Raw genomic sequence first — 27108 nt, forward strand, 5'->3', positions numbered from 1 at the left:
AGTAGGGTCATTAAGAAGTAATCCATAGAAACCCCTTACCAACTATTTTTTAATGGCTAATTTACTCTTAATTAATTAGTGTTAATTCGGGGATTAGTGGTAAAATATCGTGTTAGATCTGAAATTAAAGTGTGTTAATGAATCCCTTGAACTTGAAAAAATTTTAAAATTTGATTTTTTTTTTTGAAGAACACCAACTCAGAATCGGTTTATGTTCTTAGTGGTATCAATTGATTATCAAGAATCGGTTTATATAGGCATGAACATAAACCGATTGTGAGTAAATTTTTTCATTTTTATCTGTGATTATTTGTTGTTAAACATCAAATAAAATTAAAATTCATTCTATATCCGAGTTAAGAATGAGTATGACTTCATACTCAGTTTCAAATTGCTTAAGAAGTTGTACTCGTTTTCAATTCGAGTATAAAGTTATACTCGTTTTCAATTCGAGTATAAAGTTTCAAATTGGGTAAAAGCATATAGTTTTCATTTTCATTTTTAATCGAAATGAAATCGAGTAATGAAATCGAGTATGATTTCATACTCATTTTGTGATCGAGCATTAACTGGAAAAAAATGGGTTAACCAGAATCGGTTTACACGATACATATGTAAAAACCCGATTCCTGACATTGCACAACAGGAATCAGTTTATTCGAATGCTCATGTAATCCGATTCTAACAAAAAAAAAGATACAGAAAAATTGAGAACAACAATCGGTTTACTCGACACACATACAAAATCTGATTCTAACATTATACATCAACAATCGGTTTTTATAAGTGCTAATGTAATCCGATTCTGGTTCAAATTTCTCGAACCAGAAAACATATCAAGGACAATCGTTCTTTCTGGGCATGAACATAAACCGTTTTTATTTGCAATCGGATCACATATACATTAACGTTAACCGATTCTGATAAATCAGGAAAAATTTGATTTCAAAATTTTCAATTTTTGAGCAATTTTTGAGCAATTTTATGTTACTAAAACCTAGTTTATAGGATTGGGTTGAGAAGAAAAGAAGAAGAATCAGTTGAAGTGGAGATGGAAATGAATTTGATTTTGATTTTAGTTTTTAATTTTGTGATTTTAGTTTTATGATTTTGATTTTGATTTTAGTTTTATGATTTTGATTTTAGTTTTTAATTTTATGATTAGGATTTGATGCGGACAAATTAGTAGTATTAATATTTGATAGAGGATAAAATGGTAGTTTCATCAAACTTAGACATTCCTTATCATTCTTTATGGGGTGGATGAAAAAATCCATAGGCCCCAGTTAAATGGCATAGGCTTAAGGGTGCACACGGTACGGTTCGGCTCGGTTCTTGCCGAGGCCGAGTACCTGTACCTCCCTAACCTCGGTTCCAAAATTTTGGACCGGTACCTGTACCTTGTACATCGGTTCCGGTACCATTAGGTACACGTCGGTACCAGATACGGTTCCGGTACTAATCTCGGTTCCAGACCAAAAAAATCATCGTAGTATCAATTGAGAAAGAGGCGATGAGACTTGATATGTGAATTGGATGAGTACTTGAACAGATTCTTTCTGAGGAATACTTGGTCTAAAATTGAAGATATGCTTCGTATTCTAATCAATATGGAAGCGAATATTTCCGATCAAAACAAAATATGAAAATAATTTTGAAAACATAATTAGTATCCTAAATGATCAAAAATTCCATCAGCTAAAAAGAGGAAGCAGCAGAAGTAGTAATAATGGAGTTGTAGTTAGAGATGTGGGTAGAGAAGTTCATGATCTGAAAGCTGGAGTACCAAATAAGCCCGCAACAAAATGGACATCCTCCCCTGATCCTCCAAGTGTGAGTTCTGTGAAAGCCAATGAGAAAATAAAGAAGAAAATGGGGAACCCTAGCAAAGTTTTTTTATATACCCCACTCTAGATCTAATAGCTATTAGTAGTCTACTACCCCTAAATCCAATGGTTATAATACATTCGGTACATTCGGTCCGGGACGGTACGGGATTAAGGAAGGACCGTGTACCTGTACCTGCTTAGCCCCGGTTCCTATTTTTTGGACCGGTACCTGTACCCCCTTTCTCGGTTCGGTACCAAAACAGGTACGGTTCCACCGGTTCCGGGACGGTCCGTCGGTCCGGCTCGGTTCCTGTGCACCCTTACATAGGCTCCAGTTTAGTCGGGCTAAATTTGTAAAAAGCCTTTTTTTTTAATTTATCAAGTGATCGGGAATCATGAGTAGTACATAACCAGTTAATGTATTTTACTCATGATAATCATATTGATTTTTTATTATTTTTTCGGGATGAAAGTTCAATCTGATCAGTACTTATGCTTTCATAGATTTGTCTAATCCGAGAGTTATTGGGTACAAAATTAGAATACCGAAGAACTTTATGCCGTAATTAAACAGTGTGATCCTAGAACTGATTAATTGTTTTCCGGAAATGCTATTCCACACTCTCAATAGCACTCTACTCACAGCACGGGCTGACGTGGTCAGTGGTTGTGGAAGCCCACGTGATACCTAAAGCTTAAAATTAAACGTGTGCACTTTCTCACCCTTCGGTCTTCATTCTCTGCAACAACTAAAAATAATTCATCTCTCTTCATTTGTCTTCATTTTTGATCTCCACTTGAAAATTGAAATTCGGGACTAGAGTGCTATTGAGAGCCTAGTTAGTAATTCGGGATTCGAGAAACCTACGGAACGTGCATACGTACGAGTATTATATGAATCCGTGAAAGTTAAATTCGTTCAAAAGTTCGGTCAACGGTTCGTGATACGGAAATAATTCGGAACCGCATACGTACGTGTATAATTCGCTTTTGGGATATACTAATACGGCGCTCAAAATTCGGCTATATTAAATTATATGAAAAGAGTTCTGGCGTGTAGGGTGGCATAGAAAATATGATTAAATTAACTAATATAGGAAGTTTTGTTAGATGTTACAGCCTGGTTTAATGGTTGGAGTCTAGTATATGACCTGCTGTGCGAGGGTTCGACACTCCTCACGCTCATATTTTTGCAAAACTTTCACAAAAGAGGGAAATCATGGATAGGCTTGGCCCAACTCGATTAATATCATTACGAGGTCCCGAAATGTATACACAAGAATGATTTTTTTAGGGACCATGGTTTTTTTGAGGGGACCATGGTTTTATTAGGCCACCTTCCTTATAATTATAAGGGGTGTCCTAAAAGGTGGAGATGACTAGTTTACCCTTTTACCTAATTAAAATTATAACTAACTTACAACTTCTTCTTCCTCTATTCTACAATTTTTCTTCTTCTCTTCTTCATCAATATATGATCATCTAAACCTGATCGTATACAAATCTAATCAAAATCATCAAATTTTCATCGTCGTCGATTAATCAATCTTTTATAAACAAACCTATCCATAAATATTTTCCCACAAACCCATTACTTCTAATTCGTTTTTGATTGAAATTTTGAGCCCTAGTCATCAAAATATGTTGAATTTGGAGGTTACAGTTCAGTTAGGATAATTTTGAAAAAAACCCTTAGTCTTACAACCGAACTTTTAAAAATGAAGAACACGAAGAACACTTCGGCTAAGAAATTTTTTTTTTGCCTAACCGAACACCTGAGTTCGGTTGAGTCGCAAAAATAATTTCAAAACATAACTCTTCTCTATATAGGCAAATGTTGAGTTCGGTTTAATCGCAAAAAAAAATCCTAACTGAACTTTACTCAGAAAACCTATATAATGAGTTCGGTTAACTCGCAAAAATAATTTCAAAACCGAACTCTTCTCTGTATAGCCAAATGTTGAGTTCGGTTTAATCGCAATTTTTTTTTGCGAACTTACCGAACTCTGTTGTTTAAAGTTCGGTTACAACGTGGTCGAGTCGACTGAACCGAACAAACTCTGTAAACTCAAGCATAGTAGTTTGGTTACATTTGATTTTTCATCAGCTAGCCGAACAAACAAAAACTCCATTAAAGCTCTAGTTCGGTTGCCTGTCATTTTGGATTTATTAACCGAACTGCATTTACAGAAAGTTCGGTTACATGTTCTTCATATAATCTAACCGAACTTTGTTGACCTGGTTGAAATTTTTTTGTTACAATTTTGATTTTGAAGATATTTTAGGCCATTTATAACAACATTCACCAAGTTACAAGCATACTTCGGTACCCAGAGGATGTTTTTTCTCCATATTCACCCATCTCAAAATGATTTTTTTCTCCATCTTCTTCTTCTTCTATCACTTTAGTCACTCAATAATTCTACTTTTAAAAAAAACAATCTATCAATTTAACCTTAATCAATGATTAATCACACTAACTAATCATTATACAAAAATAATCAGGAGGATAATTTTAATATTAATATAAATATTTGGATAAGGGGTGACCTAGAATTACTTCTAATATCTTACCCAAAATAAAACAATGGTCCTCCAAAAAAAAGGCTAGTCCCAAAAAACCGTTCATACACAAAGAGGGAAATCATGGATGGGCTTGGCCCAACTCGATTAATATCATTACCCGGTCCCGAAATGTATACAGTGACGTGTCCGTATTAATCCAGCGGATGACTCGCGAATCCGAAAAAGACGCGGACTATTCTGGAAGTCCAGAATACACGCATATCATGTTCGGTGTTCGGCTAATTCGTGAATCGTAGGCGATTTTACGTGGTTCTGAATACTTCGCGAATGATTCACGTATTATTGAGCGAATTACTAACTAGGATTGAGAGTGCGGAATAGCATTCCCGTTTGTTTTCACGTTAGTTACACAAGTTATTAGTATATGGACTTCCGAGTCTCCGGTTCACGACTGAGATTCTTTTTTCTTTCTTTTAGGTTTTGTCCTACACGACATAAAGTGAGATTCAAAGTTCTTTTTCTTTTTTCTTTCAGGCCTTAGATATTAGTTATTCGATTAAACCCGAGTCTAAATTATCTCTTGAGCCTCTTTATGGGCTAAACGTTATTAAGTGGTCGAAATAGTGGGGTCCCTAATTCACAGCACACCACTTTCTTTAATTGATGATTGGACTAGATAACTTATGCTATGTGGAGAAAAGAATCGTCTCCGCAAGGTATGAGGCCGCTTATTCTTTATTTTTATTTTTTCCTTCTCTTATGGGATTGCCTGTATATCTGTTTCTAAGACGTATTGTGACGAAACAAATACCCAATATCCCAAAACCATCACAAACGGAATGTGTCGTTGACTAAAATCAAGTTGACGTTGTAGCTGGACTTTAGTTGACTTAGACAACAGCGCTTGAAGTCAAAGTGGCGTTGTGTAAAGACTTCGGTTGACTTAGACAACGATAATACTATGAATATTGTTTTTATGGTAGATCTTTTTGGTTTTTTTGGGCTCTCGTTACCCACGCCGGCTACGATGTGGACGGGCCACGTACTAAAAGTATGTGGCCCCTTTTCACAAGTTGACAACACGTTTCATTTAAAGAGACGGAAAACCGCCGAACTGTTGTGGTAAAGTAAAATGTAACTACTTATTATTTCTTTTCCTAGATACCCTTGATAACCTAACTTCTGCTTTTGCCCGAGAAAGCTCAATCATTTCCTTCCCTCTTTCCAAAGTGCACCTCATATTTCTATATGATCTTACCAGCTTTTTAGAATAGAACCCGTCTTTTTTATGTAAGCTGTAATATCATTGTAGGCACACACCCTTACTTATAGTCAGTAATCCTTACACAATTCTTGTACACGCGGGGTTTTTTCTTCTGGTCTATATACATGCATGAATCTTGATACTTCTCAACTAGTATTCGTTGGTGATTGGTCCTTTGAACAAGAATCTCGTGAGGAATTCAACATGGAGAGATATAGAGCTCACACACCATTGATTAGCACCGCATACTGCTGTGAAGATTTTCAATTAACATAATCTTATACAATTCCGTCACACTCTCTTTCACATGGCAACCTATGCTACCTTTAATAAGTTAGTTTCATTTTAAATCATTAGATACGATACTTAAGAAAAACACTTAGCATCAATTAATGTTCATGTAGTGTCGATGGTAGGAAACCCTTTGGACAGTAAAAGCAAAGGAAGCACCTCAATGATATAAAGGCCACACACAAAAAAAATTAAGTGTAAATATAAAAAGTGATTGAAACGAAACGGTAGATTAGTTAGTGCTTAAATTATCTACAATATAAGCAAAATTGTAGGTGTGATATGCATGTGTCGAAAAGAGTATCAACGCTACCAAAATAGCAGTACTTAAGTAACTTAAAGGTGATGAATTTAAAGAAGAACGATAGGAGTCGGGTTGACATACAGTACGTTCACACACACTAACAAGGCCTAGTGTCGAGGATGTATACCTTGACTATAAAGCTGTAAAGTATAAGTTAATCAAAAACTTCTTTTCTACAATGATGACTAAATCAAACTCAAGTGTTCGTACAGGATACTAGAGTACATTTCCTCGAAAAAAAATAATCTTAAAACGATCCATAATAAGAAGTTAGTTATAGATTTAATGTAAAAAAAATACTTTGGAGAAAATCTAGGAGTTAATAAACAGAAATACTAAACCGGTAAAATTGATGAACCAGGGGTACTTCGGTGAGTGAAACATAGGTAGTTAAAGTTTAAAGAACCAAAACCGTTTGTTAAAAGTAAGACGTGTCAAGTCAACTAGTGAAAAGGGGCCACATACTTTTAGAGCCTCTCGTATGGAATGTATGTGGGGGAAAAAGTCTTCATCCACGTAGGATACACATTCATGTTCCCTGAAATCTTTCTCCCGCCCTTATTTCTTCCATTAATGTAGAGATGAGGTGGCATGTTTTCCTATAGACATCTTCTAACTCAAACTCTTGTTTCAATAATTCTATTCAACTCACTATTCTAACCCACCATCAAACCCACCGCATACGTGGCATGCCATTTGTACTTTTCATTTTTTTCTCTTTCATGCTAACGTGTTTATTCGTGTCTTTTACTCCCTCTTTGCTACGAACACCAGATAAAAAAAAATCAGAATAACATAGGCTTTTTATTTTATATCTTTCTCTATTATAATGAGTTCGATTTTTGATTGAATAGATGGAAGAAATCAGAAGCCAGAATTTCTCCCATTGTTCGGCCAATTGCATTCTGATAAAGAAGATCAAGACAAAAAATCTTCCATTTATCATCCAAAATTTCAATCATCAGATCCATGAAACCAAGGTATTTAGTCTTGATCAGATGAGTGTTGCATCTAAATTCAAGAGTAAAAGTTTTAATTTTAAAATCCGTGAATTTGCTATTTCTTAATTGATAAAGGTTCTTACCATTGAATTTGATAAAAGATTATATTGTTTATGGTCTTGAAAATTGAATGGAATGAGCTGCTGGAATCGGTGAAGGAAACGAATTGCACTCTCTGTAAATTCCCTGTTCATTTAATACAGTAAGTGAATTGGAGTCTTTTATGTGAGAAACAACTACAATACCATGAAATTGTGCAATGGATTCTAATAAATTAGGTTTCACAGTAGCCTGCTAATTTGAGTTGGAATTGTAATTAGTGGAAAGCATAACCTGTTCAAACTTTGTGTCATAAAGAGAGTAAATTGACAACCTATGCTACAGTTAATATTCTTCAAATGAATTCAAATCCTTAGTTTAACTATGCCACTGAAATCCAAGTTATATCAGAACCTAAAAGCATATTTTAGTACTCGAGTACAGTAAACATATTGGAGGTGAAAGTGGTGGTGTTTGATTTTAGTAGAGAGAGTGATGGACCATAGGGTGATTAAAACTCTTTATCCTGTGCCATTTTTACATACTGATGTAAAGCACTATTATTTCACTAGCCTTTACTACCACTGTAACACATACGCATTGCAAAGAATCTGCGAAGATTGTCATACGGCGACGAAAAATAATTTCATTTGTATATATATAACCGTGAAATAGTTGTTATATCTGGTTTCAGTGCAGCGATAAGTTGGGGCTAAGTCTTGAGCTTGGTTCATTTGCTGCCAGTGTTATGATTTCAACAACTGATCTTGCACATCATACACTTGAACAAGTAAGATCAACTTGTTTTCTTACTCAGCTTATAAGCCTCTTTTCTTCCGTCATGTGAGAGTTGCTCTTGTACTCTTTATTATCTTTTCTTGTTATTATTTAGTTGTTGTTCTTGTTCATTTGAGTGTTGTATCTTGCAAATAGTTTTCTTTAATTTTATTTTTTGATCTAACATCTAGATTGTTTCTGAACATCTCCAGTGTTAACAATTTCGATCTTCACTTTTCTACAAAAAGATTGACAGAGACAATTGAGGGGAACTCCAAAATATGTAGAATGCCAGAATTTGAATTATATCTTGTGGATGCAGACATAAAAAAATAACATGTAAGTAATACTATTTCAGATTAAGTAGGTGGAATTACAAGTCAACAAATTAGATTTTTTCTGATGGAGATGCTGTTCCCGGAGGCCTGAGATAGAGGCGACAATAAAATCCGCACAAAATGATCATTAACAAAATGAGTACAAAGATGAGATAGCTACAAGTCACGGTGTTCTAAAATATTCTTTGCAAGGAAGGATGGTGAAAAACTTCTTCCAAGTTATAGATTTGAAAGGTCTTGTTTGTATGTTGCGTGGAAATGTGCATTATTTTGACAATGTAAATTACAAAGTTTTTTTTTTGATAAGTCAAATGTAAACTACAAAGACCCACTGTTGTAAGACATCATATGTATGAAATGTTATGTTTAAGAATTCCTTCTAATTTTCCACTATTGTTTTAACATAACCAAAGAAAACAGAACCTAAAAATACCTTATGCTTCGAAAAAAAGAAGAAAATGCACCTTGTTAAGAGTGATAACATCCAACTACAAGTAAACTAACGCATTCAGGGGTCACACTGCGCATCTTTATTGAAAATATGATTCATAAAATTGTTAAAAATAGAACTTCCGTATAGAACTAATGTTGCCTTCGGAAAAATCCTCCACTGCCTGGTATCCTGGTACGTTGGTGCACAACTCTCCAAATATGGACTTCTCCATGGACGAGGTACTCCAAATGCAGTCGAGAAACTTTCAAAATGTCCAGGGAGTCCTCCTGGTGCAGGTGCAATATTCCCAGAATGAACATAAGGTGTTTCATATACGCTGCTAATGTTTCCATAAGATAAAATTTGTGGTGCCGGGGAACTGCATCGTGGCATTTCCTATGTTTCCTACTCTTTGGAGTTCAGATAAGTGCTGTAAACATAAATTTTTTTAAAAGTATGTCAGGTTTCACCAAATTTAACCAACACAACATAACTAGGGAGAAACAATAGGTATGCAACGGTACCAACTCAACAAAATTCCATATAATATTGCCAGGAAGTAAATATAGTCATTTTAGCTATCCAACAACTCTAACCAAAGTCATGTTTTAGGTACTCTGACAAGCTATTATGGCACAAAATCTACTTCCAGGAATTATACAGTACTAAACCATCAGTTTAGCGAACCAAATACTTTTTCAGTAGGTTTCAAAGAAAGAGATTTTTTAAGTCTTACCAATAAATGGCTGTACTCTCCTCTATTAAGATTATTGATTTCAGCTCCTCCCAATGACTGAAATGCACCCGCCGTGTTTTGTTGAGTTGGGATTTCTTTAGTGGTCTCACAAATAAACATCGAAGCATAAAATAACTTAAGACAAACAGATTGAATACTTTCACGAAATTAAAGCATAGATAGTCAAAAGGAATCAAAAACTCACAGTGATGTTTTCTTTCTTACTACTCCTTTTTCTTTTCTTCGATGGCTGAATATTACTTACCAAGCTTTGTTGACTCGGTATTTGTTCATTGGTCTAAAACATAAATGCACATCAAATTTCAATAACATCAGACTAATAAATTAGACACCTTCAGGACACTAAAACATAAATAGTATGAAAACGGATAAGTAACTTACATTGACGTTTTCTTTTCTCGCTTTTCTTTTGTATTGCTTAGGCTTCAAACGGTTAGTACAAGGCCTACCTTTTGTATTTGCTTGAGGAGGATTACTTACTTTTATAGCTTCATTCTCTTGACCAGAGTTGTTTATTTCTTCTTCAATACCAGATCCTTTTTCCACTGTTTCTATCAATTTTTCATGTATCCATTTCTTGATATTACTGCACTTATCACTATCCTTTGAAGCTACATCTGCAAGTTCTGCAAAATAATCACAAAACTCCTTGTAACGTTTTTCTGCTGGAGTCAAATACCAACTATCAGAATTTATTGGCACCTTTGTGTGTAACAAGCTCACATCTTTTCTCCATATTCTTAATATGTAATTGTCTGGCATTAGTAAAACATCATTACGAAGTAACACACATATCGCATGCGTGCAAAGTATTCCACGAAATTCAAATCTATGACAACTACAATCGACTTTGCATTCATTTTTCTGAAACCATACCTTAAAGATAATCTTTTTCATCGACCAATCAATATCAGGATCAAGTTCGGGTTCAAATTCAGATTCTTCAATTGGTGCAGTATGTCCCATATCTAGTGAAGTAATGTCTTCATTTGATGCAACCAATTCATCATCATCATCATCAACTTCTTCTTTATCCTCTGGTGGTTTTTGGTAGTGAATTTCTTCTTGTATGTCATAAGTTTGAACCATGACTCCATCTTTGATTTCATCTTGACTACCAATTATCTCGCAATACATTTTCCGTATCAACTGATTACGAAATTCTTTAAACTTCGCATGAGTGTATAATCTTTGAATTTGTTTCTCCATATTATACGAAGTTGAGGTTGGAATAATTGTTGAAAACGATCTAGCATCTTCTTTAAGCTCCTTTTCCATTTTGTATCCCAGTGCATTATCAAATATTTCAACGAATTGCTTCAAAGACGTTCTTGAATGAACATACCCGTCAAAAAATGCATTCATACTCTCGAATCGTTGTGTAGTCGACATCCCATCCCAAAAAGTGGTCTTCACAAAACAAGGAACCCATCGATGTTTCTCCTCATATAATTTATTCAACCATTTATTATGTTTCAAGCTCTCATACTTTTGCAACATCTCACTCCAGTGTTGTTCAAATTCAGCTGGACATTGTGTATCATAAACAACTTTTTTCATCCTACATTTAATCCTTAAATAATTTTCATACCTCCTCAACTTTTCAGGTATTTTTTTCATGATGTGCCATAAACACCAACGATGTTTGGTATCCTTGAAAACTTTCTCAACTGCCCATTTCATCGCACTACATTGGTCTGTAATTATACTTTGTGGAGCGATTCCATTCATACAATCGAGAAATGATCTGAATAACCAAGCAAAATTTTCTTTTTCCTCATTAGAAAGCAAGCCACAACCAAATAAAATTGACTTCCCATGATGATTAACCCCGACAAATGGAGCAAAATGCATTGCATACTTGTTTGTCAAGTATGTTGTGTCAAAGGTGACAACTTCACCAAATTCTTTGTAGGCTTCTCTACATCTATTATCAGCCCAAAAAACATTCTTCAAACCGCCCATTTTGTCAATGCCCATTCTGTAGAAGAAATTTGGATCCCTATTTTGCATGTCTGTAAAGTGATCCAGAAGTGTTGTAGCATCTCCTTCACCAAGTTCTATTTTTTTCTCTAGCAACCATATTCCTCAATGTTTTTTTATCATAGGGAGGCTTTCGTATCCACCACCTTCAACCGCTAATGCACCATAGGTATTACATATCCTGATTCCTGCTTTGTCGTTCACCAAAACTTTCTTCTTTGTAGCCGTGTCGATCCTTTTGTGGCCTTTTAAATGTCGAGATTTCGATGGACTATTTAAATGGTTATGTTCAAGAGCAACACCGCTTATCATCCATTTTTCATCTTCACATAATCTCGCTGAAATTTTTGCTTTATAATTAGTTCTCTGTGTTGGAGGAAGATTTAATGGAGAGTCCGACACTGAATGATTCTTCCCCTCTTTCGTACAAGAATAAGTTACAAAATTTAATACTCCATGATGATCCCTCTTGCATGTTCGTTTCTTACAAGAAAATCCCGCCTTGAATGCATAACTACGGTAGAACTCAAATAAGTCATCAGCATTGTTAAATTTCATACCAACTTTTGGCAAGAAAATCTGATCACCTTGGTCATTGTCATCATCCAGTGCAGTATTGCTCTGTTCAAGTTCCTCGCTAGCCGATTGAGATTCACCCATGGTTACATATAAAAGTACACATGCATACAATTGGGTTAGATTTATGAACAAAACGATGCTCGGTTATTCTCAAGCAAAAGATGTGTGATTAACAAGTGAAACATAATTTCATTAGGTTTAAATTAAATAAGGAGTTTATCACCTTTTCTTAATCAAATAAGAAATTTATAAACCCTAATAAAAAAATAAATCATGATGCAAGATTAACATATAGATTACCTAGTGGTATTTTTGTTCTTCTTCAATGGTAGTTCGTAGTTTTTTTGATGATTTCAAGTTCTTCTATAGATTTCTTCTTTGGCGCCGGTAATGGTAGTGAGAATTTTTAAGATCCGATTTTAGTGTTTTACCAAATTTAGAAAACGAAAATAAAAACGACAAATATGAACACATCAGCAAGAATAGTGGGTTGAATAGAATTATTGCTCTTGTTTACCAAGAGGATTTATATCGATCCTAATCAGTATTTTTATGCTAAAAATATATTTAATTTGTTGAAAGGAATTTAATTAAAAAAATTAAATATATACTAACAAATATTTTTCCTTTCTTCTTCGTTAAGTGAAACCCCCCTTTTCTATTTTTCTTTATTTTCCTTCTCGTTTTTCATGATGCGAATCAATGGGGAACTGTATTTACGTTTTATTATCAATACCTCTTCTCTTATATATTGAATCTCCATCGATGATTAATAAATTAAATTTTATCAGTTAATGTTCTCCCTTTTATAGTTATGTTGTTGTTAATAATGATCCAGAGAATCATGATATTACTCTATTGGTGTTAGGGAGAACGGATAGTATCTGTTTACTTTTTTTGATTCCGAACTGGTTGAATACTCCGTCTAAGACCACATTTGTAAAGCTCTAAAATGTACCAGGAGGTAAGCTATTGACTGCTGCAACTTTAAGGTTTTTATTTTTATGAGCTTAAGGTATTACGACAGAAATGGACTGGTGGAAGGGAGATTTAGAATAACGGACGTACTGTATGGAGTTTCCCTCCACAAAATGAGTTTTTGTTTTTTTATCGAATAAAATCTTTGTTATTCTCTTGAGAAAAATATGATTACACCTAGGTAAAGAGAAGGTCAAAATACAAATGGGTTGGAGAAAGATTTTTTCTATTCCCTGTATTTAGAGCATCTCCAATGGTATATGGGTATATATCCTATGTGGATACCTAAAAATTAGGCACTTAGTTAACATTATGTATAAATAGAATCATGTTTTAATCAGCATCTCCAGTGGTAGTTGTATCTGTATCTATTTTGATACACTTGTCATTTAGTTATAGGTTACTTAATCTAAAATGTGGGCCAGAACAATTTTAAACATGAATTTTTTATGACGTGGGTATGGATGGGAGTATCTAAATTTAGATATCCTCATCCAAACTCAAACTGCCAACTCATATTAATTTTTGACTATCCAACTACCATTGGAGAGAGTTTTTTATATTGGAGTAAGGGTGCACACGTTACGGTTCGGCTCGGTTCTTTTCGAGATCGAGTACCTGTAACTCCCTATTCTCGGTTCCAATTTTTTGGACAGGTACTGTACCCTGTATCTCGGTTCCGGTACCATTCGGGACCAGTGCGTTACCAGGGACGGTTCCGGTACTAGTCTCGGTCCTCAATGTCAATTAAGAAAATTTGAGAATTGGATTTATTCACACAAGTTTGAAATCAGAATAAACAACATTCAAGCAAGACCAATAAAATAACATCAAAAGTTATAAACACTTAGCAGGAAAACATTCCAGATTTTCCACTAACTAAGATGATAATGATAATGTTCTATTTGTAGAGTTCTGGGTACTACATGACTGGCTTCATTTCCGGAAAATGGTAAGATCAATTAGACATGGGAGAGTACAGGAATATAATGGATTCACAAGCTTTGTTGCTGAAAGTAACCACCCACTGTACCAAATACAGAACAATCAAATAAAACCATTCAAAGGAGCCACCCACTGTATCGAATGTGCTAAGCTGTCGATTTGAGAAAACTGAAGGAGAAGGAGGGGCCTTTTATGAGTATTACAATTCATGTTCACTAAATCTAAATCAAACAGAGGAACTGTGTTCCTTGAGAGAGAGAGAGGGAGAGGCGCTGCAAAGAAGAAGGAAGAAAAAGAAAACGAAATACTCTGACCTAATTTTTCTATATATACCACCACAGATTAAACCCCTAAATCCAATGGTCTTTATTATTCGGTATAAACGGGACGGTATGGTACGGGACATGCATAGGACCGTGTACCTGTACCCTTAGAGGTTGGTTCTCAATTTTTGGACCGGTATCTTTATCCCCTTCCTCGATTCGGGACAAAAACAGGTACGGTTACACCGGTTTCGGGACGGTCCATCAGTCCGGCTCGGTTCCTATGCACCCTTATATTGGAGTATCTAAAATCTTACGTGGCACCAATTTTTTTTGAGACCCAAACTCCATTGGACATGCTCTTAAAAAAAATAGTTGGAATATAAGTTAAAGGATGTCTTTCAATAGTGCCACGTATGAAGCTGGCAACGTGACCAATGGAGAAGCTCTTAGTATGTGGCCCGTCCACATCGAGCCTAGCCTATCTTAAATCTATTTCTGCCTCTTGTCATTCCTCTCTTCAAACTCTTCTCATCGGAAATTTTACTCCAAAGAAAAAACCATTTTCTTTCTTCATCTCTCCAATCTATCTGCTTAATCAAAAACAGATCTTTATCAATCAAAATCATTTTTTTCTTCATCTCTCAAATCCATCTGCTATTTCACATAAATGAACATATCTTCATGAACCAAAACAATTAACAGATCTCCAATACATCTACTTCATGTATTGGATGATTCTTGTTCTTCTTTGGTATTATCTAGATCCGCAAATTTCTCAGAGAGAAAAAGGTATAATCTCTCTCTTTTTGATTCATACTGCTTAATGAGATTTACGGTTTTATTGTGTTTTTTTTGAGAAATTTTAATGAAATAGTCTGTACTTTGATTAATTTTGGGGGTTCTGGGTTTTGTTAACAGATTTGTGCCGATAATGGAAGGTGCTTCTTACACCGGTAAAATATATTTTTGCTAGGCTTTTAACGCTGATTTTTGTAATGTGGGTTTCGTAGTGAATTCTAATGAGTTTTTGTGTTCCCGTCAACCATAGGGCTTCGTTTTGTACTTCAATCAACTACTGGATGAGTCATCTTCATCTGAATTTACTTAGTAAGAGACACTACTGTTTCAATTTTTGTACTTTACAGAGGGTGTTTGTTGAATTTGATTTTATTTGAGTGCTTTTATTTGAATATTGCTTATGGGTTTTGGTTATTATCATGTTTTAGGGTCTGGTTTTTTTGTTATTTGACTTGATTCTTTCTTATTCCTTAGATTTCCTCCATTACTACTTTGATGGTTTTTGTTAAAAGAAAGGAAAAAAGTATTGCTCTACTGTTGTTTGATAAAATGTTTCAATGAACTAATTGTCATGTGCCTTAAATTTGATCAGTTGATTATGTTTATTCGAGGTTGAGTAATGGGTCATCGTATTGATGGTTCTGGTTCCTATCTTCTATTTTTTATGTTAATGAATTTATTTGAGGTCATTTGGTGTTGCTCTTGTGTTAGTGGAGTAATTGGAAGTCATCCAGAATTTTTGTCAATCAAAATTGGGTGTTTTTAATGATTCTGATGTTGGGTTTTGGATTTGTAATTCTTGTCAAACAAAATTCTATGAGTTGTGTGGTAGTTATAATTCTGATATTGGGTTTGATTTGTTAGTTTTAGTCTTGTATTGATAAGTTTTGTTATGTATAAATAATATTTGGTGCATAGGATGTATATGATGAAAGAAAATGAGAAACCACTGGTGGTGGTAAATCAATGTTTTCAAGAAAGCGCTGTGGTGGAGGTTGTATGGGCTGAACTGGTGGCGGTAAATGGGAGAGGGAATCCGAATAGCTCGAGAGAGTGCTGGTGGTGATGGTAACTATCTTCCTGCGTGATAAACACTTTTCTTCTTGCAATACTAGTGCATTGGTCTTTAAGGATGTGGAATCCTCTTAGTAACCTGAACGTAGCAAACGAATTGTAATTTAAGAGCTCTCTGTATCCTTAGAAAGGGTACTTGGAATTCCTATCCAACATAATCATGAGTCTGGTGTCGTAGCAGGGCCTACAGAGAACCTATTCCGATCGCCCAATTGATGTCTGTGAAACTGATGGAAACTGATGTTTGTGAAACTACATCACATGACTTGCTTCTTTTGATCATTTGTTCTATGTTGTGTCTAATAAGTCTGATATTGTATTTTAAATTTAAAATACTAACCATGTGTTCGACATGTGTGCAGGCATTGTGACTCGGCTCCCACTTGCTTACAACTACATCAGATTGATGAAGGAAAAAAGCATGGGTAATTACGTCACCTTCAGATGTTGTGAGAGCTCTTATTGTTGCTCGGATTGTGTATGCATGCTACTTTCTATTTGGATATCCGAAGCACTGTAGAAGTGTATGTCTTTGTATATAGAAAATTGCGTTATCCATTTCCCAAAACATTTTTCCATGACTTAACTAAGTATCTTTCTCCTTGCAGAAAAATGCAGACTTCCAGGGCTCTACTGATTTAGCCTCTAAAGGACAGATTCATTCATCATTTCACAATGCAAAATTCAAGGATGTAGTTGTTGACTCTCGTAATATAAATATGAAGGTTCAGTGTCCTTGTGGAAGCTCATTGTAAAGAGTGTCAATGATTCAGGTAATGCTATTTATGCATTTCATTTAGTGACTATTGCTGACCTTTTATTGTTTAGATCTTAGATTCTATTCAAGGTTGTTGTCCCTCTTTTATACTACCTGGATGCCTCATCCATGTATATTCAGTGTTACATCTTTGTCGTCAATATACATCCATTTTTGTTCTTTATCCTTTCATATCAGTATTGTCAGACTTTAACCAATAAATTGTAAGCAAAAGATTAACTAATTAATAAGTACTTGTTTCATGTCTAATGCAGGTTGCACGGGAGGTGTAGGTCGAGGTAATGTTTGAGAAACGTAGTTAGTGGTGGCTGTAAAGGCAGGGATGGGTATTCTGATGGCAGCTTTGCTACTGTCGGTATTGCGAAATGCTGATTTTCCTTGTGAACTTGGTAGTGGAAGTGGCAATGATAGCTTTAATGGATCTGCTGTTTTGGTAAGTTTCTCTTTGCGAACTTCTGAGTTTGATGCTTATGTTGATTCCTTACTTGAGTTCTAACTCCATTTACCATGCTTGTTATCAATTTTCTTGACCTGATACAATTCTTTTGAATGCATACTTTGACTAAAATGGTCCTCCATGGGATTATAACTTTTCTTTATCCTTGTTTTTCAATTATCATTATTATTTTTTTGATAATGCATACACTGAAGTAATCTTTGTTTGTATTTAAGTAAGACAAACAGAAAGAATTGTAATTTCCCGAATTGCAAATGTTGAGTTCAATTAGTGTTATAGAAAAACTAGGGCTTAACCCGTGCCGTAACGGCACCGGCCTTGATCTATGTTGAGTTGTAACAACTAAAGAATCATATGGGCCCTAATTTCAATTTTTTGTATGATCATTTTGTTTCCAGTCTCGTTTAGATAACTCAGCATTTTTAATCATCTATATAGTGATCTTCTCAAGTTTCATTTGCGTGGTAAACTTGTTGAACCTTCCACTCCGCAGCATATTACCAATTGCTGTGTGAATTATGTATTCCTACAATATTATGACATATAAGATTAATAATATCTATTTTTGATTTCCGACTGGAAAAACCTTCATGTTTTTCATCGATTAGGATTAAGTCTAAAATTATTTTTGATCTTTTGAGTATATGAGATATCATAGTGCTACACAACCACACTATATTACTTTGGGTGTCGGTAACATTTCCTTCCATCTGTCAATCTGACCTGAACACTTCAAAATTTAATGTTAAAAAAAATAAATATGAGAAAAAATTTCTTAACTCACTGGCATTGTTTTATTTAGGTTCATTACTTAGAATGAGCTAGCAAAGGACAGAGCACGCATTATGCGCCTAAAGATATCGTTACCAATTTTACAGTACTCATATAGATGTCCTACTACTCCAACAACCTGGAGTGCTTGATAAAGATAAGGATTATGATTTTGCACACCATAAGACCTTTAAAAAAATATTGTTCAAGTGAAAATACATCCAACTTAATACATTATTAGAAAAGGAAAAAATGCACATAAAAGAAATGGCGGAACATGGAAGAGTATAATACCATCCAAAACTTGTGACTGCCTATATATGACATTCCATTGGCAGCCATCCAGCTGCTGAGAAACTGACGTTTTCCCAGTGAATAAACCTTGTTAATGGTACTAAACAATAGACGAAGAAGATCCACTTTTGTAGAAACTTTCTCACGAATAAGTTCGTAGTTTGATCATATTGAAATTTGAGCAGTTATATGAAACCATTGTGTCTAATCATGCAATTCTAGATCTAATGCAAACAACCACGACCTACAGTATATTCAACATTGTTTTGAAACAAGAAAAAAAACTTAAAAAATATGAAATAAAGCGAATAGTTAACCTTACTTTACAGATGGAGAAAGAAAGTGAGAATTAGAAATGTTTGCAAAGTAACTCCAGCATCTTGTCATCAATGACCAATTTCTATTGACAAACATTGCACTTTGTGTTATTATGCAGTCTCTTCAAAAATTCCTCTACCGCAGTTATTATTAGATAACCAAAGTCATGTCAAGAGTTCAATTTGATTTTAAGACATCAAATCTCCTTAATTAATATAATGTAAATACATTAGTTCTTCCATATTACCTTTCAGGTTTCAAATGTTTGTTCTTTGCTAAAGAAACTTGTATCTGAATACTCATGAAGCATCCTTTCTTAAACGCACTCGGCTCGTTCCTCTGACCACATCAAACGTGCAACCATTAACGTTGATGCTTCCTCCAAGCATCATTTGCATGAGCTTGCATTCAATATCTTCCATCAACCGCAAGAACATTAACTGACTCATTTCCTGAATATTCATAGACATTTTATTTCTACCAAAACAGAGTTAATCGAAAAAGACAATTCAAATTGCTACCTGTGCTATCTGCAGCGGCTTCTCAAGCTTAGCAGAGGGCGCGAGTTTCAGATTTCTAGATAAAAAACTCCAAAGTTCTTTTGCAGAGCTCCAAGATATTATCCTTCAGCGTCGTCAAAAGAGGATTCTCAAGTCGTTAAATTTATGAAAATGCAAAAATGCATTTCATAAAAATTTATAACTAACCTGTACCTCTGCTTATTTCATCTCGTCTTTGATTTCTTCCGTGTCTTTCTATGTTCCGTGCGGACTATATTTGCATCATGGACTTACATTTTATAAGTTACACGACGTGTTTAAGGATCGGTCGTTTTTCATATTCAGCTTTGTTTGCTCCTGCTGCAATAAAAATGATAAGAAAATCTTGCGTCATTAACCATGGAGATTAAAATTCAAAATTCACAAATTAGCCAATGGATTTTAAACTTATCCAAAAGAGCAGGTTGAACACAGCCACAAATTACACCAATACTAAACAATAGGAAAACAATAATTCCTTCACAGTTTTTGTAATTCTCATAGGTTTCGATAGTTGAAACCTTTATTTTGAAATCATATATACTTCCTCGGTTACTTTTTAGTAGGCCAGTTTTTTCTTTTTGAGAAAATTAAGGAAATTAAGAGAACTAATTATTGAAAGTTGTCATCTAGACACTTGTCAATAAAAAAAGTGAAGTGAAATGGTCCCATGACACTTGTCAGCCAAATAAATAAGTGAAATGGTCCACATAACACTTGTCATCAAAAGAAGTTAAAAAAAAAATGGTCCCGGAAAATTAAAATAACATTTGACTTTTCCGATTAGAAAACTGACCTATTTTTTTGAAATATTTATTTATAGAAACTGACCTATTAAAAAGTGTAATAAAAATACCAATAAATCAGGAGTAACATCCACTAAATGTTTTCCAACTTTTCCATATAGTGATATAGACCCATTAATTCTTGCTACACAAAATTAAGGAAACAATAAGAGAAATAGACAAAATCCAATGAATCAATTATACATAACACCTAACGTAATTGAGGAGAATATGGAAGAAGAAACGGTGCAAGCAGTTTCGGTCGGTGAAGACTAAAACCTTAATAAGAGAAAAAAAAAACAACAAACTTTTAATCAGAAAGCATAAACTTTTCATAAACAAAATTTAAATCGTAAACCTTAATCTTCAATGAACACTTGTCTTCTCTTTAGTGAACTATCATTCCCTAAAATAAAATAAAAATTATATTCCACTGCAATCTCGTTTCATCTATTTTGATACTCCCTCCGTCCCACTAATAAGTATTGGCGAGGCCTAACGATTCATTGGAATTGGAACACAAAGTTGATTGTTTGAGCAGTAGAAGAAAAAGATGATGAATTGATTGGAAATCGTTCAGTTGACATGAAATGTTTCGCCTCCCTAATTCTACATTTAACAGTGAATCTATTGATATTTTCCACATTTAACACAAAGAAAACTGAAAGCGTAACAGACGACCTAATGAGAGTTTGAGTTGGGCGTTTCATTTCGTTTCGTGTTTTAACTGATTGATCCTCTGCGATCGATTTATCTTTTTGAGATGAAATCCTGACCACCACTAACACATGCAAACTTAGCCAAACTGTGTTATGTATTCTTAATAGTGGAAATTAGACAATAATACATAGAGTACTTTCTGATCCACCCCATTCCATATGTCAACCATTTTAGTTGAAATTTGCGCACATGATTAGTGCAATGACGTTACTCCTGACACCATTTACAAGCCATCGAACACCTATTAAGGTATCTTTTGAGCCAATTCATAAAATTTCATTCAACAGCCCATTTATCTACTTTAGCCAAAAATTTACTAGTAAACCAACACAAAGTTATCTAAGAGTATCAAGTTCATGTCCACGTTTCGGTGCAAACACAGTTCGATCATCTAAGAGTCCAACTGCATATTTATGTTTGAAATTTATAATTTAAATTGTTCAATATGTTCTTTTTTTTGTTTGTGTGTTTATCCTTTTGTTGCAGCCTTCACAATCAGTGCTTGCGGAAATTTTGCTTTTCTTGGGACGGAGATAGAGTCGGTGAATTGAGCGCGCTTTACTCTCCACTCCTTGGTGAGAGTGTTCTGTATGTTACTTTATATGTATGCTTAAGTTGGAATTTTTCTAGTAGCCTAGGTTATCTTTTTACTAGTTAGGTTCAATCTTTGTGATGTTGAATTTGTCTAGTAGCCTAGGCTATCTTTTTACTAGTTAGGTTCAATCTTTGTGATGTTGAAATTAGATAAGGAGATGGTGAGAGCTTTTGATTGTCATGAAGTTATTTATTATTCAAATACCATCATAATTTTTGGGAGTTCATTTTGGTTAATTGATGTTGAAACTATTTTTGATGCAGGTGCCCAGTTCGGAAGTGTGGGCTTGTTTGATCATCATTTTGCTGGTTTGCACTTGTCATTAAGAAACCTTCAACTTATTAGGACTTGTATCACTTACCTTTAAGAAAAATCTTGAACTTATTAGGTCCTGTATTGGTGTCAATTCAATATTAAATTGGTGTCAATTTAGTATTAAAATCTTGTTGTTTCATTTATAAACTGAATTTACGAATCAAATGAATGTTCAACGAAATGGTAATTTGAGTTTATAAATCCAAGTTTAATTTCAGTGTAATTTGAGTTTTGAATCAGCATTATTTCAGCCCAGTCAGAGTAGCTGCAATCAGTCAGTTATGTCTGATATTTTTTTAATAAAAAGAATTAAATCTACGACGCAGTCCAGGTGTCGTGCTCAGCGGCACCCGGAAAGAATCGTTATTTAGGGGCAATCCGAAAATGTTGTTCCAGAAAAAGACACTAAATCTACGGCACTTTCAGCGGAAATGTGAAAGACGGCATTATCTGACTATCTTAAATCGGTTGTTTTCCACTAGTGAATTGAGTGTACCAAAAACATGATTCACGTTCTCAAAGTTATTAATGCATGTGGGCACTGGTACTATCAATTTTGAAAAAGTGGGGTTACAATAACGTCACCCAATATTTCGCTTAGCAATCTGTGTGGACTAACACCAATATACTTTCAAGAGAATCAACTATACAGTCCGACTCGATCTTAAGAAAAATTATATCAAAGAGTTATATATCAATTTCCCGATTCAATCAGCAATCAATCAAATAGGAATTCGTGAGCCTGATTGAATACAAGAGAAATAACTTGAACGATACCAAAGACCAATGTTTAAGGATCAACCAATTTCAATCAACAACCAAAGGTTGGATTTACCAATTGATCGATTCATCGCATAACCTGTGATATTTCAATTATATAACAAAATATAATGCGGAAAAGAAATAACACAGACACCAGAAGTTTTGTTACGAGGAAACCGCAAATGCAGAAAAACCCCAGGACCTAGTCCATATTTGAAAACCACACTGTATTAAGCCGCTACAGTCACTAGCCTACTACAAGTTAACTTCGGGAATGTAGTTGAAACCTAATCAATCTCACACTGATTCAAGGTACAGTCGCGTTCCTTACGTCTCTGATCCCAGCAGGATACTGCGCACTTGATTCCCTTAGTTGATCTCACCCACAACTAAGAGTTGCTACGACCCAAAGTCGAAGACTTGAGAAACAAATTTGTATCACACATAAAAGTCTATTGAATAGATAAATCTGTCTCCCACAGATATACCTACGAGTTTTTGTTCCGTCTTTTGATAAATCTAGGTGAACAGGAACCAATTGATAACCCGTACTTATATTCTCGAAGAACAACCTAGTATAATCAATCACCTCACAATAATCTTAATCGATTAACGAAAAAAAAATTGTGAAATCACAAACGATAAGACGAAGGTGTTTGTGACTACTTTTCTATCTTTCCTATCAGAGATATAAATCTCAAGCCAATCTTACGATTGTACTCAATTCAGGGGCGGAGCCAGCCCATTGCAAGGGGGTGCGCTTGCACCCCCTGTCCAGCTGGCTCCAAAGCCCAATTTAAGCCCTGTAAGAATTTTTTTTATATAAACAAGCCCGTTTTTGCATTTTTGCACCCCCTAAAATTTTTGGTTGCACCCCCTTCCCATGATTCTTGGCTCTGCCCCTGACTCAATTACAATAGAAAACATCAAGATTAGATCACGCAACTACTAAAAAAATAGTTGGGTCAGGCTTTACAATCCCAATGAAGTCTTCAAGTCGTTAACCTACAAGGTTTCGTGAAAAAGCTAAGGTTAAAGGAGAATCGACTCTAGATTATACAACTAGTATCACACAGGAGGTGTGGGGATTAGGTTTCCCAGTTGCTAGAGTTCTCTTTTATATAGTCTCCAAATCAGGGTTTGCAATCTAAGTTACCTTGGTAACAAAGCATTTAATATTCACCGTTAGATGAAAACCTCATTAGATTCAAGCTAATATCTTTCAACTGTTAGATTGAACTTAGCTTGTTATACACAAATGAAATGTACATTCATTTAGGTTTGAGTAACCGCACCTAAACGTGTATACTTAGTCGGTTCAACAATGGTTAATCAATGGTTAGCCATATGAGAACTTTCATATTAACCTTATTCATCTTCACCATAACTAGTTCAAATGACTCAAATGAACTAGTTAGAGAGTTGTTCAATTGCTTAGATATCATAGAAGTATACAAGACACAATCGAATAAAAATCGATTTTGATTCACTCGAATCAATTCATGAACATCATAGCCACTGTTTGCCAAGATTGCATTTCTTATTATATAAATGTTTTAGTTCATGAACAAACATATTTTAGAAAGTAACCAACATAAGTATGCAAATGGGTACGCATACCAAAGTAGCCGGACCGAGTTTTGCTACGCCAGTACACGTACGGGTACGCATACCAATTCACACTTCCAAACTCTATCAGAAATTCACGGACGTGAAACTTCCGCCAGTATGCGTACGGGTACGCATACTTGCCCGAGTTTCCAACAATCGTCGTACGCGTACGGGTACACATACTTTAGGTTTCCGGTTTTGGACTTTTACACAAATGTTAGAACACACTATATTTATATCCAAACATAGTTACTTTCCAACCTCTCATTTCAATCATTGAAACTTTCTTAGAGGATGTTAAAATAGTTGTTATCCACAAACTATTTTCATCAAAGCGATTTTCAAGTTATTGAAATAATCAACATGACTTTCGTGACTAGTAAAGATGAACTTGGACAAAGCGAATGTTTACCAACACATATTTCTAGAAATTGATAAGCGAGATAAACTCGGATCGAAATAGAAAATATGTATAATTGAAGTCTATATAGCAATACGACTTTCGTGTCTCAAAACAGGAGATATAATAGATAGACTTTTGAGTGATAGATAAGTTCAAGTCTCCACATACCTTTTGTTGATGAAGTTCCACAAGTTCCCTTGAGTAGTTCTTCGTATTCATTCGATGAACGCCGTGGAGTCTAAAACTCAACCACACTTACTATCCTAATCCGAGACTTAACTATAAGTAGACTAGAAATCAAGACTTATAGTTTAGGCAACTAACTTGACAATCAAGCTTGAGATAGCAACGCTTGCGAGTTAGACCGAGCAATGCTCAAACAAATTCTCTGATTTTTTTTTTCCAAGATATGCATACACTTGAGAACTGTGTAGGATCGTAATTAATTAATATATTGCGAATTTTTATTTAAAGTAGCTACTGAAATAAATGACGGTGGTTTTGAACCCCTCTGCAGAGAAATATCGACATTTGTGATTGGTTGGCATATAATCCACATTAGGTTGGATTAAATTCTCGATTGATGCGGTTTTGGATCCCAGACTTAACACCTTAAAATTGCCAATCCTATTAACTACAGGTTGGTGTAGTCATATTGCGTCTTCATATAAGAAATATTTTCGCTGTAAAAACGATTTGAGGGTTTTTTCCTCTCAATCCCTAGGATTGGTTTCTTTAATAATTGTTCTCTTTATATGATTCATTTGGCGTGGTAGTCTTTGAATGACTCGTATGTATCCAGAGAACATATTCGTACTTGTAATCCTTGTAGGATTCAAATTATATTCTGGTCGCCACCTGGCTCGATTATGTTAGGTTGAACAATCCTCTATGTGTTTTTAGAAATTCGATATAAAAGCAAGAATCCAGATTAATTAGTTGATATTATCAACTTTATGGGTCTCTTGAAGAGTCTTTAAAAACACTGAAATCCACGCTTTAGCAGCATAAATTTTAATTTTTTCTTCTTTCTTTCTTAAATCCGCGGTTAATTAGAATTATGCTAGCTTAAACTCGTCTTTGAGATGGACTAGAGTTATAATTTTGATGCTTATTTTCTGTAAAAACTCATATAGTTGGGTTAACATCCGTTTTGTACCATGTGGTTTTCCTGACAAGGTTTTAATGAGGCAACATATGCATGTCAATCTCAGTTCTAGGTTTACTCACAATTGTACTCTTTCCCTTCGATCAGGTTTTCCTTTGGGTTTTTTTGACAAGGTTTTAACGAGGCAATTAGCTTAGACACAATGTCATCAGAGGAGTGTTATAAACATGTAATTATGTTAAGAATATCCAGAGTAAATCTCGTTTACTATTGGGATGCCCTTATGTCTAGCCCTATAAATAGAAACTCTAATATTTGTCTAATATATATAATGAATAGAATTTCTACCCGAGTCTCCTTCTTTGTTCACAAGAGGATTCATACTAACATGTATCATCCTTGTTTCATGGGTGCACAAATTTGGATTTAATTACTCGTTACTTTAGTTTCCACGATATTTAAGGACTAATGGACCATAAATGTAAAAATTAGGGGTGAGCATTTGGCCGCAATCCACGTATTTAACCGGGACCAATCATATTTTTGCGGATGGATGTCCGGGCCATTCGTTAATGGGTTGGACGCGGATGAAATTTTTGAAATCCGATGGATGACGGATTGGGTCCGGATGCAACCTTGAAAATCTGTTGGGCATCCATATCCGTTAATTTAATGACATTTATATAGTTTTAGAAAATACTTTAGATAAATTAAGAATTTCTAATGTGTTTGTTTGGGAGTTGTCCATGTCACTTATATATATATATATATATATATATATATATATTTGTATACTATATAGGATATGTAGGCTCTGTAAGAAGTCACTTATGTTGGCTTTATTTCTTTATTATAAATTTTAACTAAAACAAATCCATTGGATTATCCGTATCGAATCCGTCCATCCGTTCATCCATTGAATGTGATTCGTTGGATGTTGGATTGGATGCGGATGCCAAATTAGAAATCCGTAGTGTATTAGATTGGATACGGATGAAGTAAAAACCGGTCCTTACCGCCACATGCTCACCCTGTCAAATGCCCCATTGTATTGGGCCAAATATATTAAATCTGGTTAGTCGGCTTGGCTCCGGGCCGAGCGGCATTTCTTTACAAATGTCTTATTTTGTCACTCAGATACCAGAGTACCCAGTAAGGCAGTAAGTGTTGTTCACTTCTGCCATCTTTATGAGTTAGAGCACCGGTAGAGAGGGACAGATACAGAGTTGAGCACCGAGAGTATAATTTGGAATATAACTAAGTGCTCAACTGATACTGGAAGATTGGTAAAATCATCGTGTGCACGATGAAATTTACTCCCTTGTTTAAGCATGTTGCAGAAAATATCTACAGAATTGATTTTGGTATGCCTTTGAATCGCACTTTAGACCACGATCTTCATTAATTACATTAATGCAGATTACAATAATGCTTCTCCAGCTCATTGATAACTTGACTACTAGGCGACTT

General features: G+C 34.9%; 1 protein-coding gene and 1 long non-coding RNA gene across 3 annotated transcripts; one reads left to right on the forward strand and one right to left on the reverse strand.

Moving 5' to 3' along the window:
- Positions 1-8743: 8743 nt before the first annotated feature.
- On the reverse strand, positions 8744-11572 carry LOC113274071 (protein FAR1-RELATED SEQUENCE 5-like). The gene is made up of 4 exons (XM_026523589.1): positions 9941-11572; positions 9744-9836; positions 9539-9633; positions 8744-9232 (listed from the first exon to the last, which is right to left on the reverse strand). The coding sequence occupies exons 1-4, from the start codon at positions 11570-11572 to the stop codon at positions 9208-9210; spliced, it is 1845 nt and encodes a 614-aa protein (XP_026379374.1). The 3' UTR covers positions 8744-9207.
- A 3254-nt stretch (positions 11573-14826) lies between these two features.
- On the forward strand, positions 14827-17850 carry LOC113321181. 2 transcript variants are annotated; one of them, XR_003346536.1, is made up of 7 exons: positions 14827-15099; positions 15229-15263; positions 15359-15417; positions 16027-16176; positions 16545-16706; positions 16791-16955; positions 17215-17850. It is a non-coding gene; the product is annotated as an uncharacterized LOC113321181 (long non-coding RNA). The 2 variants fall into 2 exon arrangements; XR_003346534.1 differs by having other exon boundaries at positions 16545-16607.
- Positions 17851-27108: the final 9258 nt, after the last annotated feature.

The sequence above is a fragment of the Papaver somniferum genome, chromosome 1 (assembly GCF_003573695.1).
Source record: "Papaver somniferum cultivar HN1 chromosome 1, ASM357369v1, whole genome shotgun sequence".
Taxonomy (NCBI): domain Eukaryota; kingdom Viridiplantae; phylum Streptophyta; class Magnoliopsida; order Ranunculales; family Papaveraceae; genus Papaver; species Papaver somniferum.

Coding starts and splice junctions, on each gene's coding strand:
- LOC113274071 (XM_026523589.1), bottom strand. CDS start 11,572: ATGCAAAATAGGGATCCAAATTTCTTCTACAGAATGGGCATTGACAAA. Junction 9,837..9,940: donor CGAGAAAAGAAAACGTCAAT/GTAAGTTACTTA, acceptor TTTATGTTTTAG/ACCAATGAACAAATACCGAG. Junction 9,634..9,743: donor GTAAGAAAGAAAACATCACT/GTGAGTTTTTGA, acceptor AGACCACTAAAG/AAATCCCAACTCAACAAAAC.